This window comes from Suricata suricatta, chromosome 3 (assembly GCF_006229205.1).
Source record: "Suricata suricatta isolate VVHF042 chromosome 3, meerkat_22Aug2017_6uvM2_HiC, whole genome shotgun sequence".
NCBI classification, from domain to species: Eukaryota; Metazoa; Chordata; class Mammalia; order Carnivora; family Herpestidae; genus Suricata; species Suricata suricatta.
The window spans coordinates 171,494,582-171,516,702 of record NC_043702.1 but is presented as its reverse complement, the minus strand read 5'-3'; the positions used below and the strand labels follow the sequence as shown (position 1 = coordinate 171,516,702).

Genomic DNA, 22,121 nt, shown 5'->3' with positions numbered 1-22,121 from the left:
CCAAGGCCTCTTCCTGATGCCCCGCCAGAGCCAGGAGGTGCCCCTGCTTTGTCCACATCAGCACTCTGCCTCCCAAGACGGGGAAGCCCCTTCCCGTACAGAGAAGGGATGGCTCTCCAGGCTCTGCGCCATGACCCCACGTCCCCGCCACTGTACTTCCTCTTCCGTTTGCATCTCCTCCCACAGAGGCTGCTCTTGCGCAGGGACCACCCAGCAAGAACACGGTAAGTTAAGCCAGTGACCGCCTAGAGGGGGCTTTCGGTGGAACCCTCATGTGGTCCAGATATAGGACTGAACCCAAAAGAGGACAGAGGTGCCAGGGACTGTCTTTTAAAGACAAACCCAACCTGGAACAGAAGGGAGATCAAGGCCAGACTCCACGGTGTCCAGACTCCTGGACAGAGGCATCCTTGGGACCTTGCCAGCATGGGGAGGAGAACTGGGAGCCGGCCAGCAGATGGTAGTCTGGCATTTAGAGTCTGAAATAGCTCTTCGGTAGAAAGGTCAGTGGTGATCTCAGGTGGATGTTCATTCTCCTCTGTCATTGGGGAAAATGTTACAGGGTGCGAAGCAGAGATACAGTGGCCTTGGTCAAGAACAGAATCTAAAATCTGTGTAGAAAATCACAATGGCTCCAGAGTCCCTACAGCAATCCTGCTCCTTGCCTTCTGTTCCTTGTCAGAACGGCTGGACGTCAGAAAGGACACTTCCTCCCTTCTCCGTCATCCTCTGCAACTTGGTTTCTGCCATGTTCACTGTAAGGAAGCTGTTCTTCCAAAGGTCACCGAGGAAGGTTTTCTTGCTAAATCCAGCATCCTTTCCACTTAGATCTTGCTGATGCACTGAATGCCACTGGACACAGCCTGCCGGCTTCTCCAGGAACCACGCTAACTTGGTTTCCATGACACTGTACACACTACCCTTCTCTCTGCCAAGCATGGTCATCTCCCTCCCTCTTCTTCCCTTGCCTCCAACCCCGTGAATGCAAATGTTCCCTCCAGTCGGTGCCGGGCCCTCTGACATTTCATCTTCTCTTCTCTACTGGAGGAGACACTCCATTTGTCTCCATTTATTAGTTTCTTCTGAAGCTTATATTTATTTATTTAAATTCAAATTTCAGTGAACCTACTGTGTACTATTGGTGTCAGGAGTAGAACCTGGTGATTCATCACCTACCTAGAACCCCCAGTGCTCATCCCAACAAGTGTCCTCCTTAATACCCATCACCCAGCTAGCCCAGCCCCCACCCACCTCCCCTCCAGCAACCCTCAGTTTGTTCTCTGTATTGAAGAGTCTCTTCTGGTTTGCTTCCCTTTCTTTTTCCTTCCCTTCCCCTATGTTCATCTGTGAAACGTGTATTTTTAATCCCAAGGTGGCATACACATATCACAAATTCCCCGCTGGCCTTTTCTAGGTGTAAATCCTACTATCGTTTCAAATTCAGCATCACCGTGAACAGATTCCCCTCTCACCACAACCTCCTCCAAGAGCTCCCTCCTCTCAACTCTACACCATAAACACCATGGTTGTCTAAAACATACACAACCATAACTTTGGGGAAAAATCAGATTCTGTGTTCTCTGTTATCTGCTAAAAAATCTCATCTGTGCCTGGCTGGCACAGTCAGTGGAGTCTGCGATCCTTGGTCTTGAGGTTGTGAGTGCGAACTCCATGCTGGGTAATGAGATTCCTGAAGAAAATCAAATCTTAAAAAAAATTGTAAGATGCTGCCATCAGGCTAAGCTTACTGTCTTTGACTTGACACAACCAGATATGAGGGTAATAATGCCAAGTTAGCCTTAATGTCTCCATGGTCTTTCCAGTGCTTACGGATGTGTTTTTAGGTTTCCTCACGGCTAACAGAACATATGGCAAACAATCCGTTAGTAGCACCAAAATGCTGGTCTAGCTCATGTTCTCCATCATCTCTCCCTAGCCAGTCTTTCCCAATGGTTACTGTGACTTAAGGTCTTCCCTAAACACCCAAGGACTTGGAAAGGGTCTCAAGCATTCAGTTCCTCAGATGATGCTCCATTCTCACACCCCTGCCTTTCTCCAGCTCTGAGCTCATGCCACACCCTTCCCTGGCACTGCCCTCTTCCCCCATGCCCCCTTAGGCAAACTTTACTGCTGACCCACAGATGTAACCCGAACAAGTCTACTTGAGACACCCCAGTGGCCCCACTACTCAACATCAACATACGGCCATCTTTCCTCCACGAGCCCCAACCCTTCCCGAGCCACCCAGAATCCTCTCGGCCACCACAGGGAGGGCTCACCTGGAGAACTCCACCCAGTTCTGAAGACCTAGGATTCATTTTCCTATATTCTGACATCAGAGCCTTCCTTTTCTGTGCCGAGAAAAATCCCGTGTCCAATTTGAGAACTCCTGAAGCTCCAACTTTTCTCTGCCAAGGGCTAAGAAATCTATTCCAGAGAAGGAAACTGAAAAGGAGAATCAGCCCCTCTGCCCCCACCTTTTCCCATTTACTAGGAGACCTCCTTTCCAGCCGGGCCAGCTCTGTGTCTGAACACAGTTTATAATCCTGGTGCTCAGCCCTAACAGCACTATAAACTCCATTATGGCTGACCTCCCCAGGACCACTCACCGCCCCACCTTAGGCCAGCTCCACAGTCTCATGCCCCAGAGAGAAGATTCTCTTCCACATTGATCTTTAAGCCACTGGTGATGAATGGACCGATCATTTATGACAGACACTAGGAGTCGGTGAGCCCTGTATTCTCTCAACTTCTATGGGACTCATGAACACGTGGGAAGGAGAACCACACAGCACCTGGGCTCCTGGCAGAGGTAGGTTACTTCCAGCATGACCTACTCCTGCCACTCAACTGGAGTCTCCTTTTTATTGCTGCTGTTTTATGTAAAAAGCGCTCACCCTCTTTGAATCCTTTGATGCCACAAATATACACCAGGCTCTTTTCATGTGCAAGAGTAATTAAATCAAATGGGCCCCCCTAAAAATGAATAAGCCCTTGTGCTCAGCTTCAATCAAGAAAGGATAAGAGATAAATACACTCTTTATCTGTAATAGGACATAGACAACGGTAATGTCCATAAAATGATTGAAAATAAGACCCTCCAGACACTGCTGTGCACTTTGCACATATTATCTTATCTCATTTAGCCTCACAGAAACACGGAGGGGATTTTCTGAAAAGGAAACCAAGGTTCACAGAGGCTTAGTGACTCAGGATAGCCAGCCACATGTATATTCCATTCCAGTCTTTGATCTTAACCTCATGGGGAGTCAAAGGTGAAAATCACGTCTAATTGAGACATCAGAATAGCCTTTTGAGATTGTGAAGAAGGTCAGAATTGTGTAAAACAGACAGAGGAGACAGACGGAGGCAAGGACCAGGAAGAAAGAAGTCGGGAAAGCCGAGCCCAAGAAACAGCAAGGAGGGAAGGGTGGGATTTGATGGCGAGGCTGGAGCAGAGCATGGATGGCACTGGCTTCCACGCTGAAGGACCTGTATTTAATTCAGAGGCAACAAGGTGGGGGCCCCCCCGCGAGGCTCAGGTAATTAAGTGTCCTCATGGTTCATGAGTTTGAGCCCCACCTCGGACTCTGTGCTATCAGCACGGAGGCCCGCTTCAGATCCTCTGTCCCCTGCTTGCACGCTCTCTAAAATAAACAAACATTAAGGAAAAAAAGAAGACAATCCCAACTCCATCGGGGACCCTTACTGTGCAACAGACCAGGTAAGGCTTTACAAACTGGGATCTAGTCTAGAAAAAGTTCGCGAATGGGAAGTGCCAAGAAGTAGAAAGATAATTCCAAGAGTAGTTGAGAAAGAGAATTCTTGGCATTTTTAGTAGTAGCAGAGGGAATGGAGACAGAGGTCACACTGGCATGATGTCACGGTAGGTCACCACTGAGTCCCCAACACCTCGTGTCGGGCTTGGGAATTCATAAATAAATGCAAGTAACTCATGAATCAGGCTCTCACCAAAAATTAATGTGAATACGCTCTCCATGCCAGGGACTCGAAGAAGGAAATGGAGTGCTTTTCAAACACCTCTGCAGACAGATCGCCCCTAACGAGCAATGGGAAAATCCAGCAGAAGGAAACACCACCACACTAAGAGCAAAGTGATAGAAGCTTCGGGGAGACAAAGTGCACCCTCTAATTCTCCTGTCTCTTACCAAGGGCATGGACCAATGTTGCTCAATGTTGAGTTGATCAAAGCTGAAGAGACTCTTCCAAATCTGCAGAAAGCAGGATCCCAGGATATTGGGTGAGTAGAAGCCCATGTTACAGAAGTATGGAAAGGGGCCTCACACACAGGCAAGGAGGCCAGAGCTCAGGAGGTCCCGGCAGAGGCCCCCAGAGAGAACAGGGGTAAGCCCACACCTCCACAGGCTGACTGGGCCCCTCCTCCTGCCGGGAACCAGGTAGGTCATGGGGGTGGCTTCCTGGCAGTCCCTGTACCTAATAAAACCCCAGTGACTTCCTGGCAGGGCCTCCTCTCCTTCCCTCAGCGGCTCTACTGTTGACCCTGGGGGTAGGCTAGAAAATCCGTGCATATAAACCCTGGAGAGCCTCAGGTCTAAAAGGTGAGCCTCGGAAGCTGGGGGGTTGGGTACAAGCCCGGGGCCTTCTGTACCCTCAGCCTGGTCACTCTGCTGCTAGCACAGCCCCAGGCCGAGCATGGACAAGCTGCTGCTTTGGGTCTCTGCTCTACCTGGGAGCCTTTGCTCAGACAGGTAGGGTGGTCAGGGTGCCCTGGGAGCACAAGATGACAGAGGGGGTGGGTAGGTCATCTTCTCCCTGTGCGCATGGTGAAGGTCATCTTTCTCCCCTCCTCCCAACTGCAGACCTCAGTGGGAAGGTGTTTGTATTCCCTCAAGAATCTTCTACTCACCATGTGACCTTGACCCCAAAGCTGGAGAGTCCTCTGAAGAACTTCACCTTGTGCTTCCGAGCCTACAGCGACCTGCCCCGTGCCTACAGCCTCTTCTCCTACAACACCCCGAGCAAGGAAAATGAGCTCCTGATCTTCACAAATGAAGTTGGGAATTACATCCTGTACATCAGAAGAACCAAAGTCACCTTCGTGGCGATGGAGACGGTCCCCAGTCCTGTGCACATCTGTACCAGCTGGGAGTCCTCCACCGGCATAGCAGAGTTCTGGGTCAACTGGAAGCCGCTGGTGAAAAAGGGCCTGAAGCAGGGTTATGTGGTACAAGGTCACCCCAAAATAGTCCTGGGGCAGGAGCAGGATTCCTACGGGGGGAGTTTTTAGAAGTCCCAGTCCTTCGTGGGAGAGCTGGGGGACCTGTACATGTGGGACTCCGTGCTGTCCCCAGAGCAGATCCGATCAGTGTGGCAGGGCTCCTACCTCCCTGCCAACGTCCTGGACTGGCGCGCGCTGACCTACGAGATCAAAGGGTATGTCATTGTCAAGCCCCTGGTGTGGAGCTGAGCTCAAGGCCACAAGAGCGCCGACGCTGAGGAAGTCGCTCCGAGGCGACCATGTGTGAGAACCCGTTCCGGTAGCCCCTGCCTTTTTCAGTTTCCTGTCTGCACGCTGCCCAGTAAAAAAAAAAAAAAAAAAAACCAGTGTGCTGCACTGTGCCGCCTACAGCTGTGGGGTCCTTGTCGTCGTTTGTTGTCATCTCCAGCACTTTTTCCTCGATCCACTTATTCGGAAGTCAGTGCATTATTATCCAGTACATCAGCATGTGGAGTGGGGGAGGGGGGCACCTGTAGCTAAAGGATGCGTCACAAAGCCAGAGGCTCTGGGAGCAGCGTGGGGGGGGTGGGGGGCGCTCCTTACCAGCTCCCTGTCACGTGATTAACTCCAGTGTGTGCAAAATGTCACAAGGAACCCTATTTGGTTTTCCAGCTACAGAGGTCACACCAGAGAAACAACGCAGTAAGTAAAAGTAACGCAGGACCTGACATCAAGTGATGGGGAAAAGTAGCAGCAGGCATGAAAACTAAAACGGTAGAAAAGTCTGGCATTCATTGTGCAAGAATACAAACTCACCTTTTTCCTAGGGAAAAAAAATCCCATTGGTAACGTCTTCAAGGATACTGCTTAGGACCTCCCAGCTCAACCCCCTATGGACCCCATCTTATTTTTTTTATGTCTTTATTTTGAGAGAGAGAAAGAGACAGAGGGAGCATTAGCAGGGGAGGGGCAGAGAGAGAGGGAGACACAGAATCCGAAGCAGGCTTCAGGCTCTGAGCTGACAGCACAGAGCCCGATGCAGGGCCTGAACCCATGGACTGTGAGCTCATGACCTTAGCTGGTCGGACACTTACCCGACTGAGCCACCCAGGCACCCCTGGCTCCCCATCTTAAACCCTTCACCATGACATTGCCCTCCATTACCTGATCCCCACTTACCTCTTCCGTGTATGACTCTTAGCACCTAGTGTTCTAATTACAACACCACGAACCATCAGATTTTATCAGGAGTTACCCTCATTACAAAAGCCACAAGGCACCTGTCCAACAGAAATGAGGTGTCTTATTAGAGAAGGACGCCAAAGAGAATGTGGCTATGTGTGGAAAATAAGGCAGGCTCTGCCCTCAGATAACGGGGCAGGGGGCTGAGGGAAATCAGAAAGGCCACATCCCAGGAGAGCTTCCGAATGATACAAGTGACAACTTCAATCTCACGTGCTCATTGGCCCAGGATCAACAAAGAGGCAGGCAGCAGACCTGAGGAAGGAAGACAGAACTGTGGACTCCATTAATGGGGCAAGAGGGTCAGGCAGCAGGAGCAGGTGGAATCCAAGATTTGCTGGTGAGAGGAAAACCCCACATAGAAAAGTTAGTTTCCGCTCACCGGATCTAAATGCAAGGCTTTGCTTCCCAGTTTAAGGTCAACCACCTTCCCTGCACTGTGTGCCCTAGGAAGACTGGCCTCTTCCATACAGTACATATTTCCTCCAGGAGCGCACTGCCATGTTTGCCCAGACGTTGCGTAGTCCACCATTGCTAGTTCTTGTTTGTTCGTTTGTTTTCAGTTTATTTATTTGAGAGAGGGAGGGAGGGAGGGCAGGCAGAGACCATCCCAAGCACACTCCACACTGTCAGCACAGAGCCCAATGTGGGGCTTGAACCCACAAACGGTGAGATCATGACCCGAGCTGAAACCAAGAGTCAGAGGCTTAACTGACTGAGCCACCCAGCTCCCCCCTGCTGGTTCTTCATAGTAGACAGTTTTAGCTTCACAGCCCCCTCGGTCGCAGAACCTAAAACAAGTTTTAAGAGAGGCAAACTTGGAGAAGGCAAAGGCAGATATGCAGCATTTCAGCGGCTTCTCATTGCTGCCTCGAGGGCTTTGTGGAGGGCACGGACAGACATCTGCCCAGCACAGGTTCGAGCCCAGCACAGGTGCTCACCATCAGCAAGGGTGGTCTGGAGGAGGAGAAGGATTCCAGAACTTTAAATCATCTGCCTTAACTTTCTGGCATGTTCCTACAAATAAGGGACCATCCACGCTCCACTTCAGTCCCTGCCCCCAGACTTCATCCTTGCCCATCCAAACCCATGTAGGTCTCCTGCCAGAAGAAATGAGATGAGCTCTCCCCCTAGATGGGGGGGGGGGGGGGCACCTGTGACTTCGGCACAAGTGCACTTTCACCAAGAGGACAAGAGACGGTGCTACATGAGCCGAGTTCTCTTTCCCTGGGAAAAAAGTGCCAGCCCATGGGAGACCAAAGCGTGGCCACTCTTCCGTGCACGATCCATTTGTAATGAGCTCCCCTGGCTCATTTCTGGATTCTGGCTCCATGCAGCCCCAGGGGATGCCCAGGGAGTCTCTTGGCAAATCAACCCAGGAGACCAAAGCCTGGCAGCAATTCTCCTGAGAGTCTCTTCCGAATCACAGTTTAAAGGGGCACCTTCTCCAAAAGGCACAGCTGCAAGGACCAGAGTTGCTCAGCGTGAAGGTGTTACCCTGTGCTTCAAGCCAGAGCCAGCGACGTGTAAGTAACCTAATAATCCAGTAAGGCTGACCTAGAACCTAGTAAGGCTCAGATCTGAGAGACACCAAGATTCAGGTACTTCTTTTGGGGGGTGGGGAGAACAGCAATCCGTTTTCTTGCCACTTCCATGATCTTTTGCAAATAAAACATAGTTGCCTGGTGTGCACAGAGCACAGGCAGGTCCCAGACTCAAGAAGGTGGGCGGCCTCCTGGGCAGCAGAACACTTCCGCCCAAAGAAAAGTCACCATTCTCATCAATTCAAATCGTTCATGGAATCAGATTCTTAATGCCTCCCTTGCTGGCTCCCTAGGTCTGTTTTATTTGACACGAAGAGTAAAGGACAGGGGTGCCTGGTGGCTCAGTCGGTTGAGCATCCGGCTTCAGCTCAGGTCATGATCTCACGGTTCGTGGGTTCGAGCCCCGCATCGGGCTCTGTGCTGACAGCTAGCTCAGAGCCTAGGACCTGTCCTCAGATTCTTTGTCTCCTTCTGTCTCTGACCCTCCCCTGCTCACACTGTTTCTCTCTCTCAAAAATAAATAAAACATTAACAAATTTTAAAAAATGAAGAGTAAAGGACAGGCAAAAAGACATGCTCTTTTTTTCCTTTTAACTTGCAATCCTCTTCACACCCACGTTTGTGGAAGACACGAAGTGTCATTACAGAGGCTCCGCCTACCTTGCCGAGTTTAGATTTTTCAACACAGACTCTGTTTCTAGGCACACATTTTACTTATGAAGATTTAGGCACTTATAATCACCTGTGGGTTTTGTCCTCATTTCTTCCCCTTGCAAATGGTGTTGCGTTTATACCCTCAGTGTTTCCTCCCCTCTGTTTTTTTCCTCTACTAGAAATACTAGATTCAGGACTACAATTTTGATGCATGAGCACATTTCTGTATTCTTACTCTCCCAGAGGGTTTTTATCCTTCTGGAATGTATAAATCATTTTGAAAGCTTTCTGTGCTATACCATGCTTTCGAGATCATCTACTGGTATGTCCCTTACACAAAACAGCCGCAGGGTTCAGCCACAGGAGGGCTCAGATTGGGATGGGAGAGGGGCTCATTCCATGGCCGCCGTCGTTTCTGGCCGGGCAGACTCGGAACGGCAGCCAGTGCCCTGGGGTGGGCGGTAGAGTGGGGGATCTGGGGCCAAAATCGTCCTGAAGTTCACTGACACAGTTCTAACCGCTCTGGTGGCTCCGCAGTACTCCCCATGACTCTCCTCCCGCCCCAGGGAGAGCACTGTCCTCTCTTGCCACCTGAGGTCTTCCGTGTCAGACCAGAAGACCAAGGAGCATGAACGCTGGGATTCGCTCGCGTCTCCCAAACTTCCCACCTCGCCCTCGGGGGCCACCTCACCTCCAGGGGCAGCAGCAGCGCTGTGCTGCCATCCAGCCAGACGTTGCTCTCCAGTAATAATTCGGGATAGCTCCTACACTTCGAAGAGAGGTTGCCAAAGGAGCTAAGTGGGCGATTACCCTGAATCTGAACCCAGTGCCCAAGTATCACTCGAAATGTAACAAGATGCTGTAAAACAGGGCTTTGGGCGTGGCCTGTGCTTGGGAAGAATTCTAGGACAAGTCCGGGTGAGCAGATGACACCGGCTGTAGGAGGGGTAGCGGGCACCACGGAGAGGATGGACCACGTGGAGGGTGAACCCCAGTTGCCATGGGTTCCCTCCATTCCCCCCCGCCCAGTGCAACTGGGGCGGGAGAGGCGGCAGCTTCCCCTAGCGGCAGCGCGTCGCCATTCCCTCACACCCCACGCCCCTTTCCCCTAAGCAGACACTAAGGCTGCTTGGGCCGTTTCCACCCTTCTGCGTCCCCGCAGGTCTTCAGGCGCACGGGAACACTGGCATTTCTTTCCAACTTCTAAGGAGGTCCTAACATCACCTTTCATGGTCTGTTCCATCCAAACCCACTGTGCACCACAGGCAAAAAAAGTGACTTCTTTTTCCCCAGAAGTCAGCCATCCTCTCTAAACCTTTATAATCTCTTCAAAGGAAGTAAATTCGTATTTACAGGAAGCATACTCACAACAAACCTGTGGCTGGTCTGGGAGGAAAGCGGCACTTTTCAGACCCTAATTTAAAGATACCAGGAATTTCCACCCCTCTCCTGACTCCATTCAGTTTGGTATTTTCTCCTCTCCCCAACGACAGATGTGGGCACAACCTTCCTGGCTCAGTATCTCCTTAGCCACTTGCTGGCACTCCTTACAACAGGCTCATCCAGAAACAGGGAAGGCAGATACGATTCGTGGTTTTCATCCAGGACATACTGGGGTTCTTTATTTACTGCCTGGAACCTGGTTTCCCAGCCCAACATGCTCCTGAAACCAGCAGATAATCAGCAGTGACCTCCCTGCTCAGTCTGGCTATCTGCTGCCAGGTCTCCTCCATGACTTCTCGTGACTTCTCCTAACTCTCCGGGAGCCGCACTTCCGTGCTCCCCAGTACTTTACACCACGGGTCACTGTCCTCACTGTAAACACAGCAGTGTGAGAAGTCGGTGAGATGCCCTCTTATCCGCCAGCCCCCACTCAGCAGCTGACATGTGAGAATGTCAGGTAGATCTGCTTTCAGGCTTTCTCTTGCATATATAGTTTGTATGCATTCACACACGCATCCAAATATTTTACTACGATTATTATTCTTTATGTGGTTTTGTTGTTTGGCGTCTCCTCACGTCTGTCCACAGTGAGAACAGCAGCTCCCTCCAATAGGGTGGACCTTTCTCCCAGGTCGGCTGTCCAGTCCTGGTACCACGTGTCACGTGGCTTTTTGGCCCTGAAACAGGACTAGTGAGACTGAGGAATCAAATGTTTACTTTTAACTTTTTTAAATTTAAGGTTCTTATTTATTTTTGAGAGAGAGAGAGAGAGAAACAGAGCACAAGCAGGGGAAGGGCAGAGAGAGAGGGAGACACAGAATCTCAAGCAGGCTCCGCGAGCTGTCAGGGCAGAGCTGGACGTGGGGCTCGAACTCATGAACTGTGAGATCGGGACCGGAGCCAAAGTCGGACGCTCAGACAACTGAGCCACCTCCCCGCCTCCCCCGGGAGCCCCTAGTTTTAACTTTAAATGATAACATTACCCTCATGTTTCTAAAAAGCTGCCTAAGGGCACACGGTTGCCCTGGAATCTACCTTTTTTTCTTGTTGATCTTTTGTTTTGTGGGACACCCATTTCTACTTTTTCCCTGCCAAATGTTTACTTTTGAGAGAGAGAGAGAGAACATGTGAGTGCTCATGTTCTGCACTCACAAACCATGAGATCGTGACCTGAGCCAAAAATCTGGAGCCCAAAGCTTAACTGACTGAACCACCCAGGTGCCCCACCCATCTCTACTTTGAACCTTTGCCTCCTTATTTTCTATGACGAAGTATTTTCCGGAAAACTCGCCACATTTTCTAGATTGCATTTCCTCAATTCCTAGTAGAGGTTCCGCAACGTGCCCCAACGCTGCAGCCTGCTGCCGGCCACGGTGATCTCGGTCTTCAAGTAAAATGGCTCAAACCACCTTCTGATATACGTGGCCGTCCCACGGCCCCTCAACAAACTCCCAGGAAAGACCGAAAGTGCTTACAAGGTGGAGAGGCAGAACCAGAGAGGCTGAGGTTTCTTCCACTCACTCCCAGCAAGCCGGTCTTCCTGACTCCACTTCCCTCCCGCACTGTGCGATCAGTCACCCAGTTCTCGCCACCTCTCGATCCCACTGACGCAAGCTGCACACACAGCAGCTCACAGGGGAGGTCTGGGGCTCTGCTGGGACCTTAGATCACAGCTCAGCTTGGCAGTTTAAAATCAAATATTATACTTCATCACCCTTAAAATTCCCTCCTCCAACAAACAAAAAAATCAGTTATTTCTTTTATCCTGTGGCTGGTCCTTCTCTTTTCCAGTGACTTCCCCTTTTCCTTTTAGTTTGCCTGACCCTAAACCCTCAAGTCCCTGTTAGCGCTTTTACAACAAAGCAATCTGCCAGCGGTCTGACAGACCATCCCGGGCTGGCCCAGACGACCCCCTGTTCACTAGAGTGTTCCCGGCCATCCTGTCCCTGAGATTAATTCTTCAACCTGTACACTGTTCTAGCTTTTTCCTAAGTGACAGCTACCCACCAGTAACTCTATCTCAGTAAAAGCCTGACTTCCTGACCCCCATTTTCTTGTTCCGGAGGCTTCTACTTTCCCTGGAAGACACACAGGCAAAGCAGGGACAGCGTGGACTTGGGGCCCTTGAGGGCTGTTATTAAAGGGAAAAGCCAGAGCCCTTGGGTGACTCAGTCAGTGGAGCGGCCGACTTCAGCTCAGGTCATGGTCAGGAGTTCGAGCCCCGCATCAGGCTCACTGCTGTCAGTACAGAGCCTGCTTTAGATCCTCTGTCTCCCTCTCTCTCTGCCCTCTCCCCACTTACACTTTCAAAAATAAAACATGAAAAAAGGGAGGAAAAAAAGGAAAAGCTTCCCATCCATACCCTACAAAATAGCATGCATGATGATACTTTGAAAAGGTACACAGGGTAGTCTCATTGAATGGTGAGTCCTTGGCTAGAGGCTTAAGGGAAGATCAGACATCACAAACTAAAAAGGGAGAAGGAGAAAAGCCGGCCATAAGACCTATGCCAGCACCCTGATTATAGACCAAAAAGTAGACCACGTGCATGTGTGCATGCCTTACATCCTTTCTGATCCCTGCTCCAGAGTCCACATCAGGATGGAGACGGCTCTGTGCTGACTTCCACCTTGTTTTCGGACACTGGAATTGAAGAATGCAGAGAAAGAACCTCACTGAAGTGACCGAGTTCATTTTCCTGGGATTCTCCAGATTCCATGAGCATCAGTCCACTCTGTTTGTGGTTTTCCTCATCCTGTACATGTTAACCCTGGCTGGCAATGCCATCATTGTGACGGTCATCTGCGTCGACCGTCACCTCCACACACCCATGTACTTCTTCCTGAGCACGCTGGCGAGTTCGGAGACCGTCTACACACTGGTCACCATTCCACGGATGCTGTCTGGTCTCACAGCCCAGAACCAGCCCATCTCCTTGGCAGGCTGTACCACCCAGATGTTCTTCTTTGTTGCCTTAGCCATCAACAACTGCTTTCTACTCACAGTGATGGGCTATGACCGCTACGTGGCCATCTGCAACCCCCTGAGGTACACGGTCGTCATGAGCATGAGGGTGTGTGTCCAGCTGGCATGTGGAGCCTTCAGCATTGGCCTGGCCATGGCCACCGTCCAGGTGACATCCATCTTCACCCTACCCTTCTGTCACAGAGTGATTGGACATTTCTTCTGTGACATCCTCCCTGTCCTAAAACTCTCCTGTATTGACACCACTATCAATGAGATCATCAATTTTGTTGTCAGTTCCCTTGTGATCCTGGTCCCTGTGGGCCTGGTCTTCATCTCCTACGTCCTCATCATCTCCACCATCCTCAGGATCTCCTCCACCCAGGGCCGGAAGAAGGCCTTTGCCACCTGTGCCTCCCACCTCACGGTGGTCATTGTCCACTACGGCTGTGCCTCCATTGCCTACCTCAAGCCCAAGTCCGAGGATTCTGCAGAACAAGACCTTCTTCTCTCAGTGACTTACACCATCATCACTCCTTTGTTGAACCCCGTTGTCTACAGTCTGAGGAACAAGGAGGTCAAGGACGCTCTGCGCAGAGCTGTGGGAAGAAGCATCTAATACGTTGACCTGTTGCTAAGAGACCTCAATCTCTGAGCGATGCGTGTCTTCACGGCCTCCAGCCTTGCAAGTCCGTCCTGTCCAGTCCATTCCTGAATGGGATGTGCCCATCTTCCGTCAGCACCCCTACATGAAATCTTTTTGTTTTCATATATGCCAAAGTTCTGGCCAGGTGTTTTCATCTGGGTAGTTGAAAGGTCAGAGAGGATGGGCATGGTTTTTAAGAAAGTATATCTGCATTTCGAGAGAGGGGCAGGGAAGGTCTTAAAAGCATATTAAATGTGATTCTTTGGGGTTTGAAAAGAAAAACTTCTAGAACTTTCATAATATGACCTCCAAAAATGGAACTGGACAAAATCTCAGCAAGGGAAGAATAGTCAATAGTGAAATTATATCAGAACCTTTGGGAAAAAGGAGGTGTGTATTAAAAAAAAAAAAGATTAAGAAATTTGAAAGATACCAGTTTCGTTCTTGAAAGCGTAGCCTCTATTATTTGGCTGACACTAATGACTTTGCGCCTCTTCCGTGTGGTCCCCAGAGGACTGGCCATGGCCTCACATCACCTCTGACTATGCCCGTGAGTCTCTCTGGCTGCCAGTCCTCTCCATGGAGCTGGCTTCCCTCTTGTTGCTCTGAAGGAAAAGAAGTTGGCCAAAAGGAGCTGTGCTCTGTTTGAAGAACCATGAAAGTATGATTTGCACACGCACCATGGCATTCCTTGGGTAATACCAAACAAAAACAAAAACCACCAGCAGTCAGGAGTAGTTGCTCAATTCACCAAAAAAGGCTGAAAAACAAAATCTCTATTCCTACCAGGCTTCGTAAGGAAATTGTCCTTTCCCCCAGGGCTTCTGGGAGCTTTCCTGGTTTCACACCTACACAGAACCTCTTTTTTTTTCTTTTACATTTATTTATTTATTTCTGACAGAGAGAGGCAGAGCACAGGCAGGGGAGGAGTAGAGAGAAGGAAACACAGAATTCGAAGCAGGCTCTGAGATGTCAGCACAGAGCCCGACATGAGGCTCAAACTCATGAACCGTGGATCATGACCTGAGCTGAAGTTGGACGTTTAACCAAGTGAGCCCTCCATGCACCCCCTGCACAGAACCTCTTATACTGTTCCCTCTGGTGATGATGGGGAGGGTTAGTCACTTCAGGCACATGTGTCTTTGTCCTCGGTATCATATGAGGAAGGCTTATCTGCCCATTGCTTAATGACATTTGTCTTCTTAAAGGTGTGACTTCCTTTCCCTTCACCATCCAGAGTAAGGTCTGGCTGTATGGATGGCTGAGATTCTAAGTGGGGAATCTCTGTGATTCTAAGGTCTGGTCATCTCTGTGAAGGTTCTGTCCTAGGTCTTTGAGATTTCTGCATCCTCGGAGCAAGGCTTCCTACAGAAGCTTTTGAGAGGTCAAAGGCTGGGTCCAAGGGTCTGAGATCTGCCACCAGGTCTCCCCCCACAGCACTCTCAAGTTCAGCCCACCATGAAACCCTCCCCCACACCCAAAGTTGGCACCTCTGAGGAGCAGGGCATCTTTCCTCCAGAAAGGTCTCTCCAACAGGATGACAGGACCTCTCCCCCTGCCACCAAGACCACGCACAGCACCAACTCTTACTTCTTACCCATCCTCCTCCATTCCTTCTGGACTAGCAGCCATTCGGGTCCTCAGGTCTGTCTTTTTGTGCACAGAAGAGAGGGAGGCAGCGAGGAGGGGAGGGAGGGCTGTTCTGAGCGCGAAGCAGGACAAAGACCAAACCCGTTCTAACCCTCCCCAGACGCACCATGGCCCTGCCCAGCCCCTTGCTCCCCTTCTACTGCTCCACACGGCCACTCTTCCTGAGTCCAAGGACCGAAGCAGGGAGGTCCCCCTGCGTCCCCCCTCCATCTGCATGCCCACAGCAGTGGACCCAGCACAAACTCCCTGTGTGCTCAGGAGTTCAATGTCAGCACCGGGTCTGGGGGCAACTGCCAGGAGGGGGACCTGAACACCGAGGCAGAGACCCCTTCTCCAGACTGTGGCCTATGATTCTTCGATTACATGTCCAGATTTTTAAATATAGGCGCTCCTAAACTTCTTAGATAAGCTGCTGCATCACAGGAGGGAGAGAGAAGGGACCTGAAATCAGAAGCCTGGATTCACCTCCTTGCTCTGTACCCAACAGCACCTTTCATGAATATAAGGTTTAATTCCGCTGTGCTGGCCATGAAGCCAAAGATTTTTTTCAGGTTTTATTTTAATACATTAATGTGCAGGGTAATAGTGCTTCCAAGTGCACAATACCATGATTCAACACTTCCACACAACACCTGGCACTCATCACAGGTGCCCTCCTTCCCCCCACCCCTATTTCACCCAGCCCCCCACCCTCCCTTCTGATAACCATCAGTGCGCTCTCTAGAGTCAAGAAACTGTTTCTTGGTTGGTTTCCTTCTATATCTATGTAGATACATGGATATAGATATATAACTATATATATCATATAAAACTATATATAAAAACTATATATGGTTTTCGTGCCCTTACCGGGTTATTCTGTACAGACTTATCTGGTTGCGAAGGCTGCCTCGAGTGGTCTTCTGCAGCGCTATGCATTCCACTCCAATGCAGGCAACCGTTCTTACACGTCCCTCAAGTTCTTGGCGTGAAATTCCATTAGTGCAGTTTTCTCCTTGTGCTTTCCTTGTTTGACTGTGGGGGTGCTTCTCTTGCTGGGTCCCAAACACAGTGGGACCAGGAATGGTTTTTCTCATGCTCATAATGCATCCTGGAGCAGTGCTGGGTAGAATGTGCTCAACAAATCAGTACTTGAGTGCCCACCCAAGTCTCATACTGCACTTGGACTTCATAGCAGGTGTTCAGTGGCCAGACACGTGCCTGGTGCCACTGGCCCTCACCTCCAGAACAGGAATAAGCTGGTCCATGTCGGCAGGGTCATCTGGCTCCCAGGACTTCCTGCAAGCCAACCTCCCAGTTGCTTTAGGACCCTCCTCTCTAATTAATCGTTGCAGTAACCCCTTAGCAACACAGAATCTGTTGGCATTTTCATTGAAAACCATTCCTACCCATACTAGGATATAATCTTCAAAACTCAACGAGAAGGAAGTTTTTAAATAAAGTAATGTGCCATATAAAATTAAAGATTAGGACACTTAGCATGATGTCCTGAGTGAAAAATAGTCACGTGAATACTGTATGATCTCACCTACATGTGGAATCTAATGAAAACTCAGATCAGATTTGTGGTTGGCAGAGGTGAGGAGTAAGGGGTTTGGGAAAACAGAGTGAAGAAGATCCAAAGGTACAAACTTCCAGGGGCACCTGAGGGACTCAGTCTATTAAGGATCTGACTCTTGGCTTCGGCTCAGGTCATGATCTCATGGTCTTGTGAGTTTAAGCCCCACATCGGGCTCTGCACTGACAATGCAGAACCTACTTTGGCTTCTCTCTCTCTCTCTCTCTCTCTCTCTCTCTCTCTCTCTCTCTCTCTCTCTTTCTCTGTCTCGCCCCTGCTCATGCTGTCTCTATTGCTCTCAAGATAAACTTAAAAAAATTTTCAATCAAGATACAAACCTCTAATTATAAATAGTTTCTGGAGATGGACAATAAGAGGACTTTAGGTAACAACACTATATTGTATATCAGAGACTTGCTAAGAGTAGATCTTAAAAGTTCTCACAAAAAAAAAGGGGCGCCCGGGTGGCTCAGTCAGTTAACATCCAACTTCAGCTCAGGTCATGATCTAATGGTTGGTGGGTTCAAGCCTGGAGCCTGATTCAGATCTCTGTCCCCGCCCTCTCTCTGCCTCTTCCCCACTCACTCACTCTCAAAATAAATAAACTTAAAAAGTAAAAAAAAAAAAAAGTTCAAGGAAAAGAATAATGTGTAACTATATGTGATGATAGATGTTAATTTATCGTGATAATCATTTCACTACACACACACACACACACAATACACACACACATACAAACACACACACCAGATTATGTTGTATACCTTAAACTTATATGAAGTCCAATATCAATCCTATCAATAGAACTGCGGAAAAATAATGACAACCTGTCCTAATCTTGACAAAATTAGAAATCCATCATGAGGCCAAAAAAACATTAAATTAAATTAAAAAGAAAAGAAAATAGTCCCCTATAGTTGCAGACCTTGAATCCTACAGGAACAAGAGCTCAGGCCCCTTGTTAAGGGAACCAGATCCCTCAGTTTCTCACCACCTGATTGCTCGCCCCTATTTCTCCTGCCTTAAAAGGGAGCCAGTGGGGGGGGGGGAGGAAGCTGACCCAGAAATACCAACACCAGCAAGGAAAAGGCTTGGCTGTGGGAGGGAAATTGCTCTGGGAAGTAAGGGCTGAGAGAAGGCAGAGGTCCCTAAGGGCTAAGTGGCATACACCGCATGGCTCTGTATGGAAACTCATCTCGAGGGAAAGCAATTCCAAACCCAGGAAAGCAGTGTGGCTTACGACAGAAGCACCTACCATTTACTTGGGATTTACTACACCGCAGGCTCTGTGCTGTTAATCATCTCCATTATTTCATTTAAGACCGCAAGTCACAGCTTTATAGCACGTTGGATTTTATGACAATCTCCAAATATCTTCGTTGATCCTTATAATAACCTTACGAAGTAGGAGTTGTTACACCCACTTTTTAGGTTCGTGGGAGACGTATCACTGACTGGCTTCCAGTCATGCAGTTGGTAAGGCACAGGGCTGACCCCAAGACCAGCTGGCCAACTTCAGAGTAGGTCTTTTTCACTCTGTCACTGCCATTTTGTATCTTTAATCTTTCTGAACCACACCACTCATGCAAGACCAGCCAATTATTTTCCTGTGGAAAGCAAAGGCCACCTCATCTGGTCACTGCAAAGCAAACCTGCCTCCTACAACCCTTCTGGTTCATTCTGACTTCTAGTATAGCCCCCCCTCCCCATAGCCCTGCATATCCTCCCCTGGACCTGCATGGGACTGATCGACCACTGCCAATCTCCTCTAACATCAGATGTCATGCGTTTGGCCACCTTGTGCCATCTGACGTGGGGGAAACCTCTTTCCCCAACAGGGTAAATAGGTGGTCAGGCATGACGAAGCATGACAAAAATGTACGAGTTTCTTATGATCAAATGGACTCCACCGAGTGGCCGAGGCTAGCGGTCACTTGCCGGGCCCCACGTGAGGGCACTAGGAGTGCCCAGGTCTTCTGTACGTAGGGCCTCAGAGGGAGGGGACTCTGCATTCCCATGTCCAGAAGGTTCTGTAGGACCCCTCAAAGAGCTCCTGCCTATGCCAGAGCTGGCATTCCACTACACCCCAAAATCCGTCAGCAGCAGCCAAAGGAACCCCAATAACCACTCACGGGGCATGCCAGCCAGCAAGGCTGTCAACAGAATTCACAGCCACTGGTCTCTGACTCTCTCCATACCCACCTCAATGCCTTGAAGAGCTAAGCCCTGAAGCAGTGGAGAAATTTCAGCACCAGGCTGGCAATTCCCCCAACCACAATTTCCAAGGCTGCTCATGTAGAAGAGAAAGCTACTGAAACCACAGACCCTGCCTCTTCTAACCCTTGAGCCCCAATACAAACAGCTGGAGGAAGAGACCAATCAAAAGAACAAACCAATGACCTGACTGATCTTTCTACCTTCCAAACCACATGCCTGCCCATGGACAGGGCAGCAGAGTGAGGAGCGGGGATCTCAACTTTTAATAATTGAAAGAGGAGGAAACATAGACTCTGTCCAAAATAGCATTAAAAGACAGGAAATAGAAATTCTCCAGAGCCTGGTTGGAAATAGACGTTGGAGAGAGAGAAAAAAATCAAACTGTTTATACCCATCCAGCTGTGTTCAAAGTGATCAATAAACTGATTACACATAAATAGAATTTTGTAAAATTGTTTCGCTCTCAATGGAATCCATCTAGTAACAGGATTTTGTTCAACCTTCAAAAGTGAGAACTTTGTACACATTTTCAAAACTGCATTATTCAGGTATGCAGGGGACTGCACCTGCCATTTTATGGGAGCTCAATAAGCCTTTGTTGAAGGAGAACAAATGTGTGGATGAGGTTGGCCTTGGCTGCAAAGAACAGAGGCAAACTCTGAAACGAGGCCAGGGTCTCGACCGGCTGCAGACAAACTTAAACTTTTGCCTCTGGCAGTAAGACTTCCTTGCTCTCACATAGGGAAGACAATACCTCCCCGGCCAGGTCTGTAAGGAAGAGCAGGTAGAGACAAGATACCAAATTTCTCTGCTTATTCAGTTGTGTGCCTTCTCAGGCACCTGTATGATCTTATGATCGGGAGAATAAACCACTGAACCGGCTTCCTATTCCTTTCCTGGTGCCTCTCTCCCATCCCCAACCCAGGATTATTCCCCCTTATTTAAGACACCTTGAAGCTCTGGGAACTTTCTCCAACCCCTTTATCTCTGAGAAACATTTGCAAGCTGGGTGCCAAGAGCCAATGGATGAAGAATGAAGCCTCTGCTAGGCATCTGGTTTGGTAGAATCCTTGGACCTGCCCTAGCCCAGATCCAAGACCCGCCACTTCCCAGCCCTCATTGAGGAACACAGCTTCTGCCCTCAAGCCCTCAACCAGGCTCCCCCCACTGGGGCTCTTTAAAGACCTGATGAGTGTGTAGTTTGAGAGCCTCCTATAGAGTAATTAACATTCATAATAGGAAACAAACCTGACTACTCCATCTAATCTGTAGGCATCATAGGAAAGTCCTTCTGTAGCTGAAGCAGCTAGTTTCCAACAAGAAGCCTCAGACCAGAGACAGTAGGGACTTCAACTGGTTCCAAGCAGCACCGTGACAAGCCTCCATCTGCAGAACTGGGCTCTCATTGGTTTATGGGTAAGTTTGCCTTGATCCTTGATCTATAATCCTACCTTCTCCAGCCTTCTCCCCGTGGAGAAGTGAAAAAGGCATGGAGATTTAAAAAAAAAAAAAAAACAGATGAACAAATAGGATAGTATGAAATTTGATTAGATATCACATATTTAATATTCAGTCCTCTGTTTTCTGTACTAGGATTGACCTATAAAGAATGAAAACCTGTCTTTTTTTTAATGGCTTGAGCTCTGTTTTAATAGGCTATTGGAGTTCTTCCCAGCGGAATAAAAATGGGATAACTGGAGCATTCCAGAGGCTGGAGTCCAGAGTGAAAGACTGGAGAAGAAGGACTGTCAGGAAGTGATGGCTGGCCCAGAGAGGAGCACAGAGGGGGAGGAGCATCGCTGGGGCACCCAGGCACCAGAGAATCCTGTGCGTCACCTGCCAGGTCACCCACAACAAGAACAAGAAATGCAGGTGGCCCACCAGTGGGTTCATGTCAAGCGATGCTCTCGTCTTCACCCACACAGAAACTTCGGCCCACCTCCAATTGCTAACCAGGGAGAAGACCTAGTTCATGGCTTTTAACTGTGGCAAAATATTCTATATTCATTTAATTTATCTCCCGGCAATGGACATGGACTTTGACATTAATTGTATTACCAAAAATGCTGCAGTGAAAAAACACTGTGCTGCCCCATACGTGTGCAAGTATAAAGCAAAGTAGATAAATCTAAGCACACAGCTTCATGGAAATATAGATAATAATTCCATAACCCTAAAATTATGCAAAGAGAGCCAACAAATGTCTAAGAATACATGCAGAAAGATCTGCATTAAAGACATCAGCATGATTATGGGGAGGCAGAAGATTTAAATTATCTGTACTTTAACAGGAAGTTAATAGATTTCTTAAATTTGATAAATCAAGGACTAGTATAGGAACAGAGAAGTAAATACCAGAAGACATCGCTAAACAAATTGCTTCTGGGAATTAGGACTTAGGAGGGAGGAAGGATCAAGCAGGAAATGGTTTTTCATTAGAAGCTTTTTTAGTACTGCCTGATTCTTAAACTATGTGCATGTATTACCTTAAGAATAAAAGTTGAAAATAAAAGTCAAAACAAAAAAAAATAGCCTTGAGGGTAAAGATATGGAAGATGATGTATTAAGATTCTGAATTTCAAGACAAAGGGAATGTTTTTAAAAGTTTAATGTATACAAAATCATATTTCCCTCTAGGAAAATTACATTACCACAGTAATAAAGGAGACTGCTCTGTTCCTCATATTCTCACTAATATTAGCAATTAACGTTTTTTTAAAAGTTAGGTTTTTGAAGACAGTCAGGGGGTGTTTGCATCTTCAAAATGGTTATTTAGGCCTTTCCCCCAATCACACACACACACACACACACACACACACACACACACACACACCCAGTTCAGCCACACAATCAAGTACTGGTATATAATAAAAATGTAGGATCCTTTGTTCAAGGGATGCCAAAATTTCAAGGCAACGCCCAAAGAGCTTTAACCCACATTCAGAAAGCTCCAACACCCAGGCCACGTGCCCATGAAGCTGGTCATGCACAACGTCTTGTTCT

At 48.7% G+C, this 22,121-nt stretch overlaps 2 protein-coding genes across 4 annotated transcripts; both read left to right on the top strand.

The window, feature by feature from the left end:
* Window positions 1-4,184: 4,184 nt before the first annotated feature.
* Window positions 4,185-5,576, top strand: APCS (amyloid P component, serum). The gene is given in 3 exon segments (XM_029933424.1): window positions 4,185-4,261; window positions 4,657-4,730; window positions 4,842-5,576. Coding segments are annotated over 3 exon segments (759 nt in total). The 3' UTR covers window positions 5,450-5,576.
* Window positions 5,577-5,814: 238 nt separating this feature from the next.
* LOC115286868 (putative olfactory receptor 10J6) lies at window positions 5,815-21,803 on the top strand. 3 transcript variants are annotated; one of them, XR_003906324.1, is made up of 4 exons: window positions 5,838-5,902; window positions 7,872-7,968; window positions 20,391-20,534; window positions 20,774-21,803. XR_003906324.1 is itself a non-coding variant. In XM_029933201.1 (2 exons), exon 2 carries the CDS (start codon window positions 12,740-12,742, stop codon window positions 13,664-13,666), a length of 927 nt encoding a protein of 308 aa, XP_029789061.1. In that variant the 5' UTR covers window positions 5,857-5,902; window positions 12,672-12,739; the 3' UTR covers window positions 13,667-14,114. The 3 variants fall into 3 exon arrangements, 1 of the variants encoding a protein (XP_029789061.1); XR_003906323.1 differs by lacking the exon at window positions 7,872-7,968 and having other exon boundaries at window positions 5,815-5,902; XM_029933201.1 differs by lacking the exons at window positions 7,872-7,968; window positions 20,391-20,534; window positions 20,774-21,803 and adding an exon at window positions 12,672-14,114 and having other exon boundaries at window positions 5,857-5,902.
* Window positions 21,804-22,121: the final 318 nt, after the last annotated feature.